The sequence below is a fragment of the Talpa europaea genome (genome assembly GCF_964194135.1).
Source record: "Talpa europaea genome assembly, chromosome: 11".
NCBI lineage: Eukaryota > Metazoa > Chordata > Mammalia > Eulipotyphla > Talpidae > Talpa > Talpa europaea.
The window spans coordinates 100946534-100967465 of NC_140078.1; the positions used below are offsets into that span (position 1 = coordinate 100946534).

At 54.4% G+C, this 20932-nt stretch overlaps 1 protein-coding gene across 3 annotated transcripts in view; it reads left to right on the plus strand.

Annotated features, from left to right (window-relative positions):
- Positions 1-20932, plus strand: part of SRGAP3 (SLIT-ROBO Rho GTPase activating protein 3) — a gene marked incomplete at both ends in the record, with an annotated part of 162377 nt that overhangs the window by 122670 nt on the left and 18775 nt on the right. The window contains 10 exons of one of the 3 annotated variants that reach the window (XM_084247703.1): positions 1058-1243; positions 2755-2883; positions 4151-4372; positions 5858-5959; positions 6829-7026; positions 7414-7498; positions 11982-12009; positions 14392-14478; positions 19173-19203; positions 20262-20322. In XM_084247703.1, coding sequence (XP_084103829.1) covers positions 1058-1243; positions 2755-2883; positions 4151-4372; positions 5858-5959; positions 6829-7026; positions 7414-7498; positions 11982-12009; positions 14392-14478; positions 19173-19203; positions 20262-20322 — 1129 coding nt within the window. Of the gene's footprint in view, positions 1-1057; positions 1244-2754; positions 2884-4150; positions 4373-5857; positions 5960-6828; positions 7027-7413; positions 7499-11981; positions 12010-14391; positions 14479-16739; positions 16843-19172; positions 19204-20261; positions 20323-20932 lie in introns of all 3 variants that reach the window. The other 2 variants (XM_084247702.1, XM_084247704.1) reach the window with 2 other exon arrangements.

The window sequence follows — 20932 nt, forward strand, 5'->3', positions numbered from 1 at the left end:
CCCCAAATAATCATCATTGCATGAATAAACGAGCTGTGGTGTCGCTATGCTGTGGAATACTGCTCAGAGATAAGGAGTAACACTATGGGAGAAGCTCAAGAACAGTTGCCGAGTTAAAGAGGGCAGACCCAGAAGACTCCACACTACATGAGTCCATGTGTGTGAGGTTCTAGAACACACGAGATGACTCTATAGGGACAGAAAGCAAGGCAGCGATGGCTGGGGCTGGAGTTGGGCAGGCGGGATGTTTTGGGGGTGATGGAAGCTTCTATGGTCAGGGTGTGGCTCCTGCACGTTTGGTCCGGGGACAGCGCAGATATGCTGTCTGACCTTGGAGTTGCCATCTTGCCCCTGTGGCTTGCTTCCCTGTTTGAGACTCGGTGGCTGGATACCATGACATGTAGGATTTCTTCTGCCTCAAAAACTCTCTGTTATGTAACAAGATGCCACTTGTTTATGGACTTGGATAGTGAAGTGTGATTTGCTTTGAAGGAATTTGTTTTATGACCAAGGATGTGTTCGTTTGTGAGAGTGTGGACCATTCCTCAGGCTATCTCATAATGTTCCTTTTGGGGACTGAGCCACTTGCAGACAAGTTTACAGAGTAAAACAGCTGGAAAGGATTTGTATGTCAGTAAGAAGGATGTACCCATGGAGGTCCCTGAGTGCTTTGGGAGGGCTTTCCACTGAGGGCCTGGGAGGCACAGGGATCATGGCCGGCAGGGCTGGAGAGGGCAACTGAGAGAGGGCGGGATGTGCCGTATCACCTCTGGAACCCTCAAATGCAAAGGGGCTGTGGTTACCCCTTTAAATTTGTATGTTAGTCTGGGCCTGGCATTCAGTAAGTGCTTAATGATGTTGATGACAAAAATGAAGCTGCTACCTATGATCGTCGTTTTTTCAAGTCATTGGAGATTTTGTGCCCAAGTTAAGAACTTAGTGTGGCAGCAGCTCAGAGGGTGTGACCAGCAGAGGACAGGAGCAGAGCTGATGGGCGTGCAGACCCCGGGAGCCCTGGACCCCATGACCACTGATTTCCTACCCCATATGTGCCCAGGTCATGAAGACCTACCACATGTACCACGCGGAGAGCATCAGTGCGGAGAGCAAGCTGAAAGAGGCTGAGAAGCAGGAGGAGAAGCAATTCAACAAGTCAGGAGAGCTCAGCATGAACCTGCTCCGGCATGAGGACCGGCCCCAGCGCCGCAGCTCTGTGAAGAAAATCGAGAAGATGAAGGAGAAGGTGAGTGGGGACTTGGGGGTGGGTCGGGGGAAGATGAGGGCAGGAGTCTCCACCCTTCTGTTCACAATTGCCAGCCTCTGAACTGAGACTGGGTCTGGCCTTCTGGTCGACCTCAGTCCCCTCTAGGCTGGCTGGGCCCGATCTGCTGGTTGACCTCAGCAGCCTCCAGGCAGAGCCCGGGACCAGTCTGCTGCCCCCGGGCTGAGATTGGGCCCAGTTTGCAGGTGGACCCAAGCGGCATCCAGTTAGCATCCAGCTGATTCTGGAGCTGGCCTGCTGGTCAATCACCCAGTCTCTAGGGTGAGACTGGTGCCATCCAGTTGTTGAGAGAAAATCCTGGGAGTTCTCACCATAGGTGAAAATTGTTTTCCCTCTGTCTCCTTTCTTTTCTTTTTCTTTGTCTCTATGTGAGGAGAGGTTGACTGAACCTATGGTGGTCCTCATTTCACAATAGATGTGAATCAAACTTTTTTCTCCCCTCTGCCTTAAACTGATACAGAGATTTATGTTGACCATTTCTCAATAAAAGTGAGAACAATTTCTCAAAAAATATGAAACATGTAATCTTTGGAACACACACACACAGCACCATGGCAAGATTCCATATTATACATAATTGGGTAACTAAAATTAAAAAAGCAGACAATAACAAGTGTTGGTGAGGATGTGGACAAATTGCAACCCTCACACACTGCTGGAGGGAACGGAACATGGCTGGCCACTTTGGGAAATGGTTTGAGAGTTCCTCAAAAGTTTAAACAGAGACATAGTTACCATATGACTTAACAGTTCTACTCTTAGTATCTTCTGGAAAAAAGTGAAACCCAGTTCACACAACACTTGCATATGCATACTCACAGGCGCTTTAATAATAACAGTCAAAAAGTCAACACAACCGAAATGCCCATCAACTAAGAATAGATGGATAAAGTGTGATTGATCCTTGTGGAATATTATGCAGTCATCAAAAAGAGTGAAGCATTGCTTTGTACTAAAACAAAAAATTAATTTTGAGAATAGCATGCTAAATGAAAGAAGCCCATCCCAAAGACCCCATATTGTAGGAGTCTATTAATATTAAGCATCCAGAACAGATTATCCAGAGAGACAAATAAGTGGTTCCCAGAGTCTGGGAGGAGAGTAGGGAGTTACCCACTTTTTTTGAGTGATGAAATATTTTGTCGAGATAGTGGTGAATGCTTGTGATACACGCTGTGACCAGACTCAAGTTTCCATTCAGAATTGCTGCTAATTAGCCATTTGGTTCTTGGACAAGTCACTTCTCCTCAGTTCTCTTCCCCTGTAATGCAGATGAATTCAACTAAGATATCTTTGATTTCCTTTCTAACTGTAAAGTTTGTGAGCTCATGAAAGACTGAAAATGAGTAGAGTAGCCCCTGATGAAGGGCCTGGGGGCAGGTGGGTGTTTGGAACCCAGCCATGGCTAGAACGAGAGCCCGATCCCTCCTGTTGATGGTTCTGCTCTTACAGTTGCTCCTTTCTTCTTCCAGAGGCAGGCAAAATATTCTGAGAACAAGCTGAAGTGTACCAAGGCCCGGAATGACTACCTGCTGAACCTGGCGGCCACCAATGCAGCTATAAGCAAATACTACATCCACGATGTCTCCGACCTCATCGATGTGAGCTGGGGGGCTGGCATGTTCAGCCACTGAAGGAGGGCTTGGCCTTGTTCTCAGCTAGCTGGGCCGGGTCTCAGGTGGAGCCCTGCTGGGGGTTCAGGCAGGAGAGCCTGGGGCCTGGGACGTGATGCCCCGTTGTGGCTCAGCCGTCATGGGTGGAGAGGGCCTCGAGTTGCTGCTGCAGGTGGGGTTGGGCAGCTGTATATTCAATTTGCATCTCCCAAGAACACTGCTCTGCCCCAGGCCCTTTGCTGGGATTGGGGCCACAGGGGTAACCAGACACACTCATGCCCTGGGGGCTTCCCAGGTGGTAAAGACATTCATATGTTGCGAGCCTCAGGGCAAGTTCACCAGCCACATGTGCATGGAACAGTGAGGGAGGCAGGATGACCCTAGGGAGAAATTGGGCAGATGAAGGTCAGGAGGGCGGAGCGCTGACTACTGAGTGGCAGCTAAGCAGGACATGCTGGAGGACAGCCGGGCCTGGAGACAGATGTGTGGTGTCATGGGGAAATGACCATGCCACCTGTGCCAGAGCTGAGACTGTGGCTTCCTGCCCCACGCAGTCAGGGACCTGCCCAGTGGATGCTTAGCAAAGGTTCCATTGGACGGGTACTCTCCTCTCGGCCTGGCATCCTGACTGGAAGTCGGGGGTCACTGCTCTTGCCTTGGCTGCAGAGGAGACCCAAGTCCAGACGCCACCTGTCCTGCCTTTCAGCTTTCCTCTTCACACCCTCCAGCCCTTTCATTTTTTTCTTTTACCACATGTTTGTGGAGCACCTACTAGGTCTGGGTGCTGAGGCACAGCAGTGGACAGGAGCCCGTGGGTCTGCAATCTCGGGGTTTTGCCTGACCTATTCATAGGCAACTGCAATCAATGCCAAGTGGCAGGTTCACAGTGAGGGAGGTGTTGGAGATGCAGACGCCCCTGGAGGGAGCTCTGTTGTAAATGCCAAGTGGGGAGAGCACCAATGAAGGCTTCCTGGAGGAAGGGACATCTAAACTGAAACCCAAAGGAAGACTATTTAGGCAGGAAGAGTGAGGAAGAGGGAGTGCATGCTTGAGAGCTTAGAGATAAGAAAGAATTTGGGCAACGTGGGGGGTGAGGAGAAGCTCTGCTCTCGCCCCAGTCGCAGTCCCCACCCAGCTGCCTCCCAGGGTGCTAGGACAGGTTCCCAAGGGTGCATATGTAACAGTGACGGGCAGGAAACGTGACGCCCCTCCCATCACCACTCTCATGCGCCTCTGTCCTGTGCCTCTCTCCAAGTGCTGTGACTTGGGCTTTCACGCCAGTCTGGCCCGCACCTTCCGGACCTACCTCTCCGCCGAGTACAACCTGGAGACCTCTCGCCATGAGGGGCTGGATGTCATCGAGAACGCAGTGGACAACCTGGACTCCCGGAGTGACAAGCACACGGTCATGGACATGTGCAACCAGGTCTTCTGCCCCCCCCTCAAGTTTGAGTTCCAGCCCCACATGGGGGATGAGGTGGGTACCTCCCTGGGCTGAGGCCTGTTCTCCCCTGAGCTCCCAGAGGTGGGTGGGAGGGGAGCACCAGCCCCAGTCCACCTGCAGGCCTGGGTCAACTTCTTGGTCCATGAGCCTCCCCGGCTGAGGAGTTTACGCCCTTGTTTTCTAGCCCAAGCCCCACACCTGCAGGACAGCAGGGCCATAGCTCCCCTCAAAATTCTGTCCAGGAGACCCCAATGGAGTCCCACCTCTGACATAGTCATCATGTTCTCGCCTCAACGTCTGTGAATGGCGGGAAGGCTGGGTCTCACCACAGCCACCAGCCACAAGCTCCTCCCCGGGCCCCCCGTCCCGCAGCCGTGAGCCCTTGGTCTGCCCGACCATGGGGTTTCCTGCGTGGTCGTGCTGATCGGACCCTCGCAAACTTTGGCCCCAGAGCAGCATGTTAGCTCACTACCCAGGTTCCCCACGCCCTTCTGCCGCTCCCCAGGGCTCAGACTCTAGTTCCTGGAGCAGACAGGAGGACGGCCACCAGGCCTCAGACCTGCTCCCCGTCTCTTCCACCTCTACCCCCAGGGACACACAGACTTTCTGCTACTGGCCCCGTTCCCTCTGTCTAGGTACATCCCACTGTGCATGTGGGATTTGGGGGGACCTGGCACAGTGGTGTACCAGACTCCCCTACCAGCCTCTGGGTGCCAGTGGGAGCTCAGCCAAGCGTCCACAGCATCTGTAGGGCAGGGAAGGCTGAGGAACGCCTCAGAAGGGGGCATCTGTCAGGCCCTCCGGATGGCACTGCCCGCTCTCTCCACGAGCACATGGAGGTCCCGCAGGCTCCTGCAGCAGCTGCCCCATCCCTCTGCCCTCACTGCCGGCCCTTTGGCTCCACTGGTTGCCCCTGCTGACTGTGGGGTTTGGGCTGCCTTGTAAGTGGTAAATCACTGGCAGACACAGAGCCCTCCTGTGCCCTGGGGGCTCAGCTAAGCGGTGCCAGCAGCCCAGCCCACTGCAGTGACAGGTGCAGAAGAAAGAGTATTTCTCCCCCTCCCCTCATGACCCCTCCCTAGCACCCCGGGGACTGTGCAGGACGTCCAGACTTCCTGCCTGGGGCTCTGAGCCCCCTGCGCATTGTTCCCAGTCTCCACTCTACATTCACTGGCTTCTCTTTGGCTCTTGACGTCTTCCCTCGGCTTCCTGCCCCGAAATGTACATGGTAGCGTTGCTTAGTGACGCGATGCTAATTCTTGTAGTGAACAAGCCTCAGGGCTGCATAGACGTGGGTGACCTGACTGGAGGCCACACCTTGCTCTGGGCGAGAGTGGCCTCTGGAGGAGAAAGACCCCAGGTGCCCCCTGGAGTTGCAGGCACAGCTGTGTTACCTTGGGCAGGTCACTTAACCTGCCTCCACCTGTTTCCTCTGCTGGCCCTGGGGGTGTTAGTGCACCCCAGGACGGAGGTGACGAGGGTGCTGGGCCACCACCGATGGTGCTGTCCTTTCTGCAGGTGTGCCAGGTCAGCGCGCAGCAGCCCGTGCAGACGGAGTTGCTCATGCGGTACCACCAGCTGCAGTCCAGACTGGCCACCCTCAAGATAGAGAACGAGGAGGTGAGTGAGCCCCGCGGCCCTGAGGGGATTCTCGCGAAGGCCTGGCTTGTCCTGGGAGTCCACTCGCCATGGACCCGGGCCTGGAGCACTGGTCTGTAAGACGGACTGTATCGCACAGCTACTGAACCTCCCGCCCCGAGTCTGTAATTGCGTGGGAAAGTGCTCACAGATGTTAAGTTAAAGAAATGAGGAAGGAGGGGGGACCTGAATTCACCAGGAGGTGACATTTGAGCTGAAATCTGGGTGACAAGAGACTGAGCAACAACAATCTAACAAGGGATGTAGATGCCTTTTCTCCCAGGACTGGTTTTGCAGTGACCCTCCCTCAAAGTATGGGATCCCCCATGCAGGGGGACGCATGTGCCCTCAAGTGCGTGGCCTCCCGGGTCCCTCTCCATTCCAGGAGAGAAGGTGGGGTGCAGAGAATGGAGCACACAGCTTGTGCCTGGCGTGCTCCTTGAGGCTCTGTCTCAGCCAGGCCTTTGAGGAGGCAGAGAGCCGGAGTCCCTTTACGGGGGCCGTCTGTGGCCTCCCTCCCTGGATGAAGAGCCGTCCCTCTTCAAGGGAGCGGGCTCCAGTTGGACTGTGTCATCAGGTGCAGACCGAGAACCCTGAGTTCCTTGTCTCACAGCATTCTCCAAGGTTCTCTCTGGCAGAAGCAATACAATAGCGTGCCTTAAGATCAGCCCACGCAGGCCAGCCCTGCACCGGCTCCAAGGCCTCACTGTCCACATGCACGTCCGGGGAATGGTGATCCTTGAGCTGCTTGTCAGCTCCGTGTGGAGGACGCGAAGAAACTGTTGGAGAAGCACGTTGAGGTGTCTGAGGCTTGAGGGGGCTCATGGGCTTTTTACCCCGTTGCTTCCCAGGTCCGGAAGACCCTGGACGCCACCATGCAGACCTTGCAGGACATGCTGACGGTGGAGGACTTTGACGTCTCCGACGCCTTCCAGCACAGTCGGTCCACAGAGTCTGTGAAGTCAGCTGCCTCTGAGACCTACATGAGCAAGATCAACATCGCCAAGCGGAGGGCCAACCAGCAGGAGACCGAGATGTTTTATTTTACGGTGAGTGGCGCTGGGCCCTGGACCCGCTGCCTGCTGACCTGCTGGCCGGGACATTTGGGGAACCGTCTCCCAATATCTTCTGAAATTAAGTCACCTGACTTGGCTTTTGTGAAATGCGGAAAGTGAGTTCCCAGTAGGGAGCATCTCATCTGGGATTGACGAGAGGAAAACTGCCGAGGAAGCTGGTGCAGGCCCCAGAAACCACACTCAGGCCGTGCATGTCCTCGTCTTGTTGAGGACATAAATTTGGGTGTGCGCTTTGGAAACAGCGCCCTGGGTGGTGGAGCAAGTGGCTGGCCCATCCTGCAGAAGCCAGGATTTCTTCCCTTCCCCTGACCACAGGCAGGGAGCAGAGGACTCTGTAACACCCTGTGCCTTGTCTTGCAGAAATTTAAAGAATACGTGAATGGCAGTAACCTCATCACTAAGCTGCAGGCCAAGCACGACCTGCTCAAGCAGACCTTGGGCGAAGGTGAGTTGGGGTGGGGGTCACTTTGAGCTTTGTTGTGGCCCCTTGAGCTATTTCAGCCAGACGTGCGGGGCCATGGGTGGAAGGAGGCCACCAGATTGGCCAGGGCAAGCTGGACCGGCCGTCCTGGCACAGATGGTGTTGTAGGTTGGCTGCAGAAAATGTGGGGCAAGCAGGGCTTCGTTCAGGTTGTAGATGAGGGTCCCGGGCGAGATGGTGAGGGGGTCTCTGATCAGTAGGGAGTGGGTCCAGGGACGCAGGGGTGCACACTGGTGCTCTCAGCAGATATTGTTTGATGAGAGTACTCCTGGAGTGCCAGGAGTCCAGGCCTACATGTGGATGCAGAGTTTAATCCTTGAGCAGACTGAGGGGTGGCTTCCAAGTACAGCCAGTTAGGGCTGGACAATTCTTGGTCAACGACAGACTGTATCGAGAGAGGCTCTGCCACCTGGCCGGGTGTGCAGTCAGCAAATCCACGGTGGTTGCACTCTATATCCTTTGCGCAATGAAACTGCCTAAGGACACATTTCTCAATGACACCAGAGATAAACCTGAACTGCTCTCAGAACACACAGGCCTCTCATCCTTTGGTCTCTACCGGCTTCCCTGACCTCATCTACCATTCTCCACTCCAGCCACACTCAGCTCCTTTCTGCCTTTCAAAACTCATTGGGCTTATTTCTGCCCCAGGGACTTTGTATCTGCTGTTCCCACTGCCTGCCATGCCCTTACTCCAGGTCTCTGTATGGGTGGGAGGCATCTGGAACTTGGTGTGACTCTGCTAGGAGAGGCGGAGCGGAACTGGGGTTTCTGGAGCTGCTGGGCCCTGCCTGGCACACCCTGGTCCCTCATCCAGGTAGTCTTGTTTTCCGTTTGGGAAGGGCTGTTGGCTGAAGGATGTTTCCCCTCAAAAGGAAAGAACACATGGTCGAGGAAGCAGAGGGCCCATATGAGAGAGGTAAAGGGAATTTCTAACGTGGTGATGCCAAGACAACAGCTTGCAGCAGGTCTCGAGATCAGCCAGGCGTCTGGAGGGCAGGAGGACTGGCATGGACTGAGTGGGGCTGGGCACAGGGCTGGTGCTCGGCGGCTGGTGGGGCTTGCCATCCCCACACGTCCTTACTCCCCACAGCCAGCGGCTGTGCTTTCCACATGTGCCTCCCCGACCCCTGTCCCCTCGGCCACCATGGGGGGGGGGTGCCAGGATCTGCAGATGCTTGGTTTTTATTTGTGAACCCCAAGACACTTGTGACCTACCTGTAAGATCTACCTGTGAATTCTTAAAAAGTTCAATAGCCATGACATTCAGTCAGACAGAAACTTGGCTGGATCGCCAGGGGAGCAGCACAGACGGAGAGGGCTGGCGGTCAGGAGAGGACAGGACAGCTGGGAAGGCTTGAAGGAATGACGAGGGCTCGGAGGCATCACCCAGGCCTTACGTTCACATCAACGGGACTTTTCCCATCAGCTTTATGACATAATCACTACAATGTCATGTGCCTATTTTGTGTGTAGAAATCCGTTCTGACAGCCACACACCCAGGTATAACCACCATCCAAGTCAAGGTCAAGAACATCTTCAGCGCCTTCCCCAGAGCTCCCCTGTGCAGTCTGTTCCCCATCCTCCACCCCAAGAAAGCACTGATTTGGCTTCTGTCACCCTGGATTGGTTCTGAGTGCTCCTGCTAGTGGGAGCGGGGACACCTTGGGGAGGCATACCTGCCTCGGGTGGTAGTTATCGATACCTGCCAATGTCCTGACTCAGTGTTTGTGGGGTAAGGGTGGGAAGAGTGAGTTGTAACGACCTTTTGCCTTTCCCTTCCCCATCTAAATCCTGCCCCTCCTGACATTTCAGTATTAGGCCAGGCAGCAGGGGCCGTGGAGGAGTGTGGGTAACAGAGAAAACCAGCGCTGGGGGAGTGTAAGGGGCAGCTTCTGGGCCTAGCATTAATGAGGTTCTTGAGGTCCTGGTGGGGGTCCATGGGGGGCTGGTTCTCAGGGGCTGTATAGCGAAAGGGGGGCCGTGTGAGTCTGTCGGTGGCTTCTTGTGTTTTCAAAATCAGATGTCCTGGATTTAGAAAACTAGGTGTCCTTTAGAAAAATTAGATCCTAGATGAGAAAGGGCTTCTCTCCAGCTCCCCCATTAGCACTATCAGATCTAAACTTTTATTGTTGTCCTTGCCTGAATGGCCTTAATGAAATAATCATTGGTTTTGGTTGGCATAACTCCTGGCCCACTTGATCTCCCAAATTGATTTAGCCTTCAGCAGTTCCTGGCTCTGAGATGTGATTTTCTAGTCCTCCTTCTCAGTTTCGAACGGATTAGAACAACAACCACCAAGAAAACGCCTCTTCAGAAGTCTCAGGGCTGCACGAAAGAGCCACCGAGAAGGCTCTCCAAAGCCCTGCTCTCTAGTTAGCAGCAGGGAAAGGCTGGCTGTGGTGTTTAGATTACTGGGGTAGGCCTTGGGAAGCTGGTCCGTTGCGAGGAAGTTGTCTTTTTTTAAAAAATAAATATTTTTTTGTTCTAGAGTAGTTTTAGATTTACAGAAAAGTTGCAAACATAGGACAGAGTTGCCATGTGCCCCACATCTCATTTCCCCTGTAATTAACATCTTCATCTGCCACGATTCTGGTGTGTTTGTCACAATGAAGGAATATTGATAGAAATTCTTATTACCTAGAGGTAGTAAATTTATGAATATGAATTCCTGGAAAATACTGAAACTGATGCCACATCTTTATTTTGGCCTCTGCATTGCATGATGAAGGTAAATGTGGATTCTCAGGGCATCAGAATTTGCCACCAGAACTTGCACTGACCTCGACCCATGGGTTCTTGTCCGCTGGTGCAGGGGCTGACGGGCAGATCAAAGAGAGCTCGAAATCTTGGCTTGTTCATCCTTCCTCGTGTCCTCAGATGACCCCCCTCCCCTGTGAAAGTTGGCTCTTCCATTCTGTAGAAACTCTTCCAAGAGTGGGACTGGGTCAGGTGACACCTGCACCAATGGTCTTTTATACCATCTAGGGCTACTTTGCCTTGGACAACCAGAACATTTTGAAAACAGGTAAAAAATAGGGGCCAAGTGAAATATTTCTGCTGAAAAGATAGACACTTCTTTTAATGAAATGAGGTATCGTGTCAAGCGCTTCAATTTCTCTTTTGACAACAGCTCAGAGAAGCACCAGTCAGAGGAAATACAAGTTTCTCAGAGTCCCCTCCACTTAGAAGTGAGTCTCTGAACAGTTTTGAATCCAGACACTCAAGTCAGAAAACATCCAGGGGCCCTGCACACCCACCTTCCTCGTGACCAGTGTGGCCACTGCATCTTGGGGACGAGAGCCAGACCCTCACGAGCCCTTGGCTGTCATGATGTTGTCTTCTTGGCCTGAGAATTCTTAACACTATCAACATCTCTGGCCTTCTTTCGGTTTTTGCTCTGGGTGTCTGTAAACTCCCAGGGTTTATGCCTAAGACTCTTGGGTGGTTTTTCAATTTAGCCCCCATAGCCCCTGGAGGAAGAACAGCACATTGTTGCAAGGGAGATGCGATGGAACCTTCCAGACTGCGCTAATAGCCTATTCCAGAGCAAAATGTCCACCAGGCCCAGGCAGTCTGACCGGCTAGAAAATGACTGAGCCACCAACTATAAAATAATTTCTTTAAATCCCAACATCTAGAAGGTAAAGGGCAGAGCGCTTTGATCACTGGTATTTGTTAGGAATTGAGACAACATATTCCCAGAGGTGGTCGCGGGGTTCTTGGGAACTGGAGTGAGCGTCTAACGATGCAGGAGGACTGGATTCCTTGACAGAAGAAAGTGGGACCTAAACCCAGTGACCCCCACCTTTCTCCCACGCTGCCCCACCCATCTGGCCATTCACCGGCCCACCCATCTATCCCAGCATGCGGGAGGGAGCTGCACCCAGGCGGGGTGGGACGTGGTATGTGCTCAGGCACGTCTCCTGCCTCGTGGGGAGAGGCCGCCAGCAGTAATCCAGCTGTGGGGTACAGAATGGAGAGTCGGGGCTGAGAGGGAGAACAGTTGCCCTCCTGGGGAGGGCAGAAGGGGGGGAGACCTTAGAATGAGGTCCCCGGGGGGAGGTGACACTCATCCTGAGGTTGCTGCCACGTGCCCAAAGGGCAGGAACAAGGAGCCAAGGCTGAAAGGCAGGCGGTGACTGGGGGTACCGGAGAACGGGCAGACCTGGAGTCCTGACAAGGTGGAGCAAGGAACGCACAGGCCCCCTCGGGAAGTCGGAGTTGCAGGGTTGCCTGCGGCCCTCCGGAAGCTTCCCAGTCGGCTGGCCGCGGGCTCACCCCTCCCCGCCCGTCAGCTAATCCCGGCCCTGGGTCTACAGGAAAATGCAACTCAAATTAAGGAGGACACATTTGTCCGCTCTGCCTAAGGTCTCTCCTTCCCTGCTTTTGTTCTCTGGCTAAAAATAAAACAAAATAAACATCAGTTTACGCTTTTCTTTCCAGGGGAGAGAGCAGAGTGCGGCACAACCAGGTAAGAGCCGGGGGACTTGTTTTCTTCCACCTGCTGCCTGAGGGGCGTGTGGGGTGAGGTGGGGTGAGGGCAGGGGAGGGGGCAGGTGGGACCTGGACCCCGCAAGAAGCTGGGGTGTTGTAGAGTGGCAGCTCTTCCCCGGTGCCTCAGAGGGTGGCGCGGCTGCGTGGGGAAGGGGCAGATGTGCTTTGCTTGTTCTGGCCAGGACTGGCGAAAGCTGCCCGCCTCCAGGCTGGTGCCGGGGAGGGGGTCTCCGGGATCTGCAGCAGGGGGGTGTTTCCCCTCTGTGTCATCCCTCTGGTGGGCCAGGCCTAGCTGTTTCAGAGGGGCTGCCGGTAGAGGCCAGAGGCTGTGGGGCAGCTGTCGCCCTGTCTCCGCATCCATCATCTGGCTGCTGAGCAACCCCCCAGCCTCCGCGTGGGGCCCACCCAAAGGTCCCCATCGCCAAGGCTTTGGATTCGGCTCCTCTGACGCGCCTCTGGGCACACGCATGCGCATCTCCAGACACCCGCACGGCGACCCCCGGCTGGCTCCCTGGCTTTGGACCTCACAGCCACTTGGACTGATGGGGAGTCCCTTGCTGGGGAGTAACCACCGGGCGCCCTCTGCTTGCTCTCCAGCCTGCTCAGCTCGCCCCCTCGCGCTTTTCCCCTGAGCAGACCAGAGCCAGCGGACACTTCCCACGCGGCCGCTGGTGCTGACAGGCTGCCCTTCTGCCACCAGACCTCTCCTCTGCTTTCAGAGTTTACAGCCCGCCCGGCCCACCCCTTCCCGAGTCCCCAGCAGCACCTACCCGCTGCCCAGCACAAACCCACCGTGGGCCCAAGGCTGTGCTTTTCCATGCGAGGCCATTGAGAGCCGCCTTTGCCTTCCCCTGGGCCCAGGGACCCGATGACTCCTTTCCCAGCGGTCTGCCCAGTGCCCAGGGCCCCGGAGAGCTGTCACACTGGGCAGCGCTCCCCTCATCCGAAAGGGACTCCACTGGGAAGAGCTTGGAAAGCTCTGGGGTTTTCAACCTGCAGGACCCCCGATGGGGAGTCTGAGGAGGCCCCAGAAACCTCCCTCGCCTGCGCAGCTGTTCCTCTGGGCCCAGCAGGCTGGCACTCATAACGCAGGGCAAGGGCCTTCCAGCTCTGTCCAGCAGATGAGAGAGGGTCACTCTCTAAGAGCCTTTTAGAAACAAATCCCTTATTTATTTACTTTTTTTCTGGCAAAGGATGTTGTCAAAGACCCAAACCAATAGAAACCACATTTTCCACCAAAGTCTGCAAATAGTGAAACAGATGGGGGGTGAATTGAGCCATCCTTCACTTGCTAACTCCTAGAACTCCAGCAGGAGATCATTCCAGCAGATTCCAGGCCCAGGCCCAGGGTCTACCTCTGAGAAGAGTTGAGGGTTATAAAAAAAAAAAAGGCCTCTGAGATGTTGTTTTCCAGGGCCGGGGAAATCCCGGCTAGGATCACCAGACGTCCCACCGAGAGACCCCCGTGCCACACTCTGGCTCCAGCGCCCCCAGCAGACCCAGCCATCTACGCTCTGGCCCTGGGCCGAGGTCAGAGGCAACTCTGTTAGCAACCCAAAGCTTCCCCTTCCAAAAATCATTTTCAACCTGTTGTGCAACAGCTTGCCAACTTGGATGTGGCTTTTAAAATAATCAAAGAGACTTTGGGGAAGATGCTTCTGTTCTGTGGCTCTGCATCTTCCGCAGTTTCCTCCAAGTTCAGCGTCACTGTGGGTCATCATTAGGCAGGCCCCTCAGCTGGGTCGCTGCTGGCCTTGCACAGACGAACCAGTGTTTGCACCTGGGCTGCAACGCCTTCTATTTATCTGCACGTAAAAGCTTTATCTCAGAACGGCTCACATTCAGCATAACCTTGTCTTCTAGGTTGACCAGAGGCAATAATGCACTTGCACAGGCAGGGTAGGTGGTGAAGCCAGAGGCAAACAGAAGTTTCTATGATGTTTATGCACACTGAAGAGTGGCTTCCCTCACCCAGGCAGACTTGCCCCGGGATCTGGATTGTAGGTGGACTCCCTTGAGGTTTCTTGTCTTGCAGATGCGACCCCACGCACCACACACACCCACGCACAGCCTCCCAGAGCCTGGCCACCCCTGCACAACAATATTGTTGCCATTTTGGGTGTTGACTCCCACGCTATTGAGTTGTCTGGGGAAGGTTTTCATCACAATCCTCTAGGTCACAGAATAATTTTGAGGCCAATTCCTGCATTGCCAACGTATGTGAATTTTCATCTTGGTCGAAAGGCAGAAAGGGGAAATTGGTCTCTGGTTTCTCTTTCTTCCTCTCCGTGGCTTTCTTTGTTCCTGTTTTCCCTGCCTCTCTCTTTCTTTCTTTCCTTTTCGCTCTGCAACTGAGCAGCAGAAGAGATGGAAGGCTTAGGCTGCCCCACTTTCCTTGGCTGAGCTGCCCCCCTGCTCCCCACTTTGTGCCCCACCCAGCTCTTCAGTAAGTCGGTATTGATTTGATGTCGTGCAAAGCTGGGATAGCTACGTTTCCTTGTCAGAGACCCCGCCGGTGCGGAGCACACACACACGCGGGAGGAAATCCTGGGGTGATTCTAACAGGCCTTTCCTCTCTGAATTGGACAGGAGAATTGGGGAAAAGTGATCTGTTCCCCCTTATTTCATTTGTAAAACTTACAGGAAAAAAAACCACCCTAGGACTCATTTCGAGGCAGCCCCCCAGCTGGGCACCCTGGACACCCTCGATGTCGGGCGTCTCACACCGGCAGGAAGTCGCTACTCTTGCTGGCCATGGGCGTCTAATTGATCATTTACTGCTACTGCTGGGTGTCCTGGGATAAAATCAGTTCCCCACACTCACACCAGAGCCTGGAGTAGGAAAAGCTGAATTCTGACACCCCTCCCACCCCGGTCACATTATCTGGGTGACCTTGGGCAAGCTTCTTACCTCTCATGGGCGCACTTGCCTTATGTTTAAAGTGGATTTTAGAACTTTGCCTACCTCACAGGTCTGAGTCCATTCCAAGCCAAAGTCCAGAGCGAGATGTCGAAACTGCCATCCTCAGGTTACCCTCAGCCCCCAAACTTAAAGCCGATGGCCTTGTGTCGACATTTTGACACTCTTTTGGCATTTGGAAATTCAAAAGCAGACCCGCGAGGAGAAACACCACCCCCACATACCTCAAAAATCAAGTCACTTATGAAAAAGAAATGACATGGACTTAGCTAACCAAGTTGACATGGATCCGAGATGGGCTTGAATCAATCTTGCCTGTTGTTTTCTTTTCAAAATTTTGGTCTGTGCTGTTATTTTGGTTCCAGTGTTTGGGTGGCATGATATTTGGGGGTGTCCTTGCCCATGCATGTCCTGGAGCTAGCAGCATTTGCTCAGCACTCACCCCCTGTAGGGGAGTTGTTTGGGGCTCTGGGGGTGGCTGGGCTCCTGAGGAGACGGGCTCGAGGCTGGTGAGCAGAGGAGTGGGCCTCTCGCTGCCCTCGACTGGCTCCACAGGCCATAAGATTTCCTGCCCATTCACAGAAATCACTCAAGATTTGGGGGACCAGGTCTTTGCTGGTCACGTGTGGGCGTAATCTGTGCCAGGTTGAGTTCCCATTTCTTGGCCCCCAAATTGTGAGCCAAGCCATTTGAAAATGAACCGCCTCTTTGGTTAGAGGCCCCCCGCCTAGCCTCAGAGAACCTTTTGCCCTGGAAGGCTGGCAGCGCTGAATCAGGCCCACCTGGGGGACGAAAGATGAGCAAATAAGCCAACACAGGTATATGCATGGTGAGCGACCCGGGGAGCTGGTCCAGTGTCCGTGGCTGTGTCGCTGCCCCTGGCGAGCTGTGGCATGGGTTCCCCTCCCTGCGGCCCAGAGCGCCGCACAGGGACTGGACATCCTAAGGGAAAGCAAGACACTTTCAACCTGACCCTGTGGCCCTCCGCCGGCAAGGCGAGTGGAAGGGACGAGTCCTTGGCTGGGTGCAAAAAAGCCTAATATCCCAGGACTGGCCCTTGCAGCCCAGACGTCTGGTTTGGGGCCTGGATCTGCCAGTCCCCCTCCCTAGGCCTCAGTTTCTCCCTCTGTAAAGTGGGGCCTTGTGTGCAGGGCGCGGACAGTGTGATATTGGAAAGCGCTTCAGTGGACAGTGTATTGACAGGATACAGGATAGAGTCGTCATCCTGGGTCACCTCCTCTTGGCGCCACTGTCCTCGTCTCCAAAACGAGAATGATAATCATCTGGCTCTCGGGTCAATGAAAGAAAGATGAGTCAAGTGGGCCTGAAATGCCAGGAGGCCAGGAAGATGGGCACCCCAGCTTTTCGGGAGCTGAGGCCTGGTGAGGAATTTAAGCCAAAACAATGGAAAGTAACCTTGTCGTCATCTCTGAAAGTCTCTTGCTTTCTCAGGCTACAGATGATACCCCCTCCCCTGGTCCCCCTCCGCCTGGTCAGCTTTGCTGGCCAGTGGGAGCTTCAGTGTGTTCCTGGACACGTACTGTTCCCCGCCATGTAGAGCTCATTCGTGTTGTATGAGCATTGCTCCTGCCTCCCGCGGTGGGTAAATTACGATGCCCTGATGCATCCAAAGGCCTCAGATGGAGCATTGAACCCCAGCGCGCTGGGGCTTCGGGGGCTTCATCTGCATTCGTGTTCTCCTCTGCTCGTGGGCTTCGAGAAGTCGTTCCCAGTCGTGTTTTTACGTTGGTTGCTTTCTTGATTTCTTTTGTTCCATTTTCCCCTAGGCCCCCCTGTCTTCCCCCTAAACCACAGAAAATGAGGAGACCTAGGCCTCTCTCAGTGTGTAGCCATAAACTATTTAACGGCTGTATGGAAGCGTTCATTAAGGTACTTGCTGGGAGCCACAGAGTCCGCAAATGCGCCCAATGTAATGGCAGCCTCGCTCCCCCTCCCTGGCCCGCAGCCTGCCCTGCCCGGACGTGCAGGCCTCGCCCTCGGCCAGGCCTGTGGCCAGCTGGCTCCTCACCGCAGCCTGCCCCCAGCCTCAGCGAGGTGTCTGAACACGGCGCGACTTTTGTCTATGACCGGCTGCCCCTAAGTGCCTTCCTGTGATTCTCAGCCTCAGGGCGGGAGCAGGACCCTCAGAAATCCAAGGAAGTCCGAGTGGGGTGGAAGTCCAGGGCCGCGGGCCTGCAGCCTCTGCGGGCCCAGCCTGCCCGAGAGCCATAGAGAAACCCCCTTAGCTAGCTCCGCACCCGCCCCTCCCAGGAGGAAAGTGGTTGGAAGCGACACAAAGAAAATCCCTGCAGGCACAGCGAGTTTTAGACAAGTGATTTTTTCCCTCTCAGTTGAGACTGTTCCACCAGAGGAAACACCGGGAACTTTTATGAGAGAAAAATCCTAGTTTCCCACCTAATTTTGCTTCTTGTCAGGCAGCGTGGAGAGGCGGGGGTAGCCCTCTAAGGGCTCCAGGTTAGCCCTTTCCACCTTGACCTAAAAAGGAAGGCATTTCAACGTGGTGAGTTTCTCTTTTCTTTTCTCTTGGCTGCAAGGGGCGCAGAGTGCAGCCGTCCAGATACAAGGACTCAGGCAAATTAAGATGGGGATGGAGTGGAAAGGGCAGCCGGTGGGGCAGAGACTCAGAAAAGGGAGATGCATTTTAGAACTAGTCGGGGTGGGGTCCCTGCAGTTATCTGAGGGCCCACCGCCATCTGCTGAAATTCTGCAAGAAGCACTCGTTGACTGGAAAAGAAAGTATATTTATTGGAGACGATTGCATTTCTTTATAGTCATGTGTGCTTAAGCCACGGGCCGCCGACACAGCTCCCCACCCTCCTCTGCGCACCTACTGTGTGTGAGGCAGCTCACCGGCGGACGTGCGTTCAGCATGGCCTTTGTCTCAGCTCTCAGAGAATGAACAGGCAGGAGGATGCCCGTTCTGCTCGGTGAACAGAAGCCAATTTCTTCAGCTTCCCATGCTCTCTGCAAGAAGAGTCTGTGAACGAAGAACTTCCAGCTTCAAAACACCACCAACCTATCAAAGGTTTTTCAACAAGATAACTTCACTGGGGCTCGGTGACTGCGACGTGGCACAGCCAGGCCAGAGCCCCCGCCTAAGAGAGATGGCCGGCGCTGTGGGAGTTAGTTTCTTAAATTCCCAGGATGTTTTTCAGAATCTTTCATTTTTTTGTAGAACCCAGTTTTGATGATGAGTGTTGAAGCCCAGGAGGTCTACCTCCAGGGCAGGGGAGGGTCTGTAAAAGAGAAAGCCCATTGCTTACCTCAGAGTGTGGCAGGAGGGAGTGAGCCAGGCCTTGTTCCCAGCGCCCGCCCGGCCTGCCCTGGGGAGCACCACGGAGGGAGGAGGCGTCTCACTCCCAGACCCGGCGGTGGAGAAGCAGCTGCAGGACCTGCCATCGGCTGGACACACATTCATCGGGTTCCAGTTTGGCCTCCTTGAGACCTGGATGAGACCTGACACCGTCCTGGAGCCTGACCGGCTGCCCGCGCAAGAAGAAGGAACACAGTGTCACCCCCACCCCTCAGTGTGGCGTAGTGAAAGCAGGGTCAGCCCCGTGATCCTCGACTCTATGTCCCCCAGACCTCCCTCAGCTTTGGGGGTCTCAGAGCGTTCTTGGTGGCAGGGGGAGGGGTCAAGCCAAGTGGACAGCAGGGAAAAGGTACCCATAGTGTTTGGCAGGAAGGCACAGGAAGCGCTTTGGAGTTTGGAATCAGGTGGAATCCTGTCCACAGGCCCTTGACCAAACACGGTTTTGCTAAAATTCGCTTTGTACCAAGAGCCAGGTTTCCTGAGTGGAGTCCCCGGGACGGCAGGACGGCTGGCCTCAAAGGTGCGCGTCCTCCATTTTGTAGGGCAGTCGGGCCAACATCAGGGGGCTCAGGGGGATCTTGCTGCTGGTGAGGAGGAAGCAGGCTCGGCCCTCGCCATTCCTGCAGTCTGACAGGGACAGGCGCCAGGTCACCGGGGCCCGAGGCAGCCGCACGAAGGCTGGCTGGGGGCAGGGTCCGAAGTCCCACAGGCCCTGAGGCAGGGCGGCTTCCCCGCGGGCAGGCCGGCAGTCTCCCCGACCCCTCTGGCTGCCATTGCATTTCGGCATTCACAGACTCTGAAGGATCTGCTTACTCTAACTGATCTTACTCCTGCGTAATCTTTTCTTTTTCTCCTGCTCTGCTGCCTGTTTATTTTTTGTTATCAGAGGAAGAAGAAATGCTCGAACCAGGAACCAGGTATTTACTGGAAAGGTCCGTCAGCTCATCCTGCTGGAGGGGACCCGTCTTTCGTAGTGACATCTAGAACGGGGCCCGCCTTGCCAGTAGTCAGGGCAACTCCCGACCACATTTAATCAGGAGAGAACCCCCCGTGGGGCGTTGGGGTGTGCAGGAGCCACGAAATGTCCGAACTCGTGGTTTTCCCTGTCCCTTTACATGAGCACTTTACACAGGCCTACTGTTTCCTCGCCCGAGGAACCGCACGATTTCATGTGGCCCCTTTTAAAGAAAGTTTTAAAAAGACTTGATGTTCTTTAAGTGACCTGAAATCACAGGGGTCAAGCAATGATGGAGTCCCAGACATGGAGTCCAGCTCCTCGCCAGCCCTCTGTGGCCTGGGCCAGTCTGGGAAGACACAGTTGAACATCCATGCACACCCCAGGGGCATGTGTGAGAAAGGCTCCTTACTCAGCCTCGTTGACTACACTTGGCCATGAGATGGCCAATGGCTGCCTTTAGTGGTTTCTAGAACTTTTCCTTGAGTCCTGTTTACTGTTAAGCCAAGTGTCTGTCTGGACGTTTGGGTTGCAACAGCCCGAGTAGAACTGGTCTTCCTTTCCCAGAGCTCAGCGTGCCCCCTGGGCCAGCCTGGCTTCCCCTGAGGGTGTTCTTGGTCGGCAGAAAGGCCTCGACCCGCCTTGTTATCCAGGATTCGGGGAACACGGGCTGAATTGGGGCTAAGTGGAGTGGGGGTTGAGATCTCTTTCAGACCAGTGTGGCGGGTTCCCTCCCGCCCCTAGACCAGCCTATTAAGCCTCCTGAGCCCCGATTCCTTCCCAGCTGAGTAAAAGTCAGAGCATTTCTTTAAAGTTGTCCTAGCTACGCCTTTCCTGCACTTAACTGAAGACTTTCGATTTTAACTGTTTGTGGAGACTAGAATTAGCGATTCCTTGCTTGTCTTCCTACTAATCCGATGGTACTAATCTTCCGGCTGGAGTGTGTAATCTGTGTTTGCATGTCTTCTTTCCTGGGGTGGTTGCCAAACCCAATACACCTCATGATTTTTTTTCCTTCAGGATTCAGGACAAGCCATCCCGCTTGTGGTTGAGAGCTGCATCCGATACATCAATTTATATGGTAAGCTCGGGCGGGGCAGTGCTCCCCGTGTTCCAGAGCAGGTGCTAGGCTGTGCTCCGCGGGAGTGAGACACAACTCACCTTGGACGGCTCCTGTCCCTGCGCTGATTCTGAGGCGGGAATCGCTCTGGAAGCAGCTGCTCTTTTGACCCTGTCTTTTGAGCTTCATGCTCTGGGGACGGGAGGTGGTGGTGAGGAGACCCAGGGACTAGGAAAACCGAGGAGCAGGGACCGGAGAGCCCCTTCTGCTCCTTCCTCATGCCTACGCAGCCCCAAAGCTCTGAGTCTTGAGCTCAGAATCACTCACTTTAAGCTGCTAGATTCCAGTAAGCTCCATGAAGGAAATGGTGTCGGGGGTGCTGGTCATGGTGTTCCTGGCACTAAACTTGGCTGCATATGTTTGTCCAATCATCCCTCCAAAAGCATATTTCCAGAGTGCGTAGCAGGCACCATTTTGGACAATGGTGATGCAGGTAGAAATGAGATGGGGAAGACACAGGCCCTAGGTACCTTCTATTCGCCGTCAGAAGGGCAGGGAAATGAAAGAGCAGAGAGAGAGAGATATATAAATAAATGGATTAATAAAATTCTTGCAGTGATAATGCCCAGAG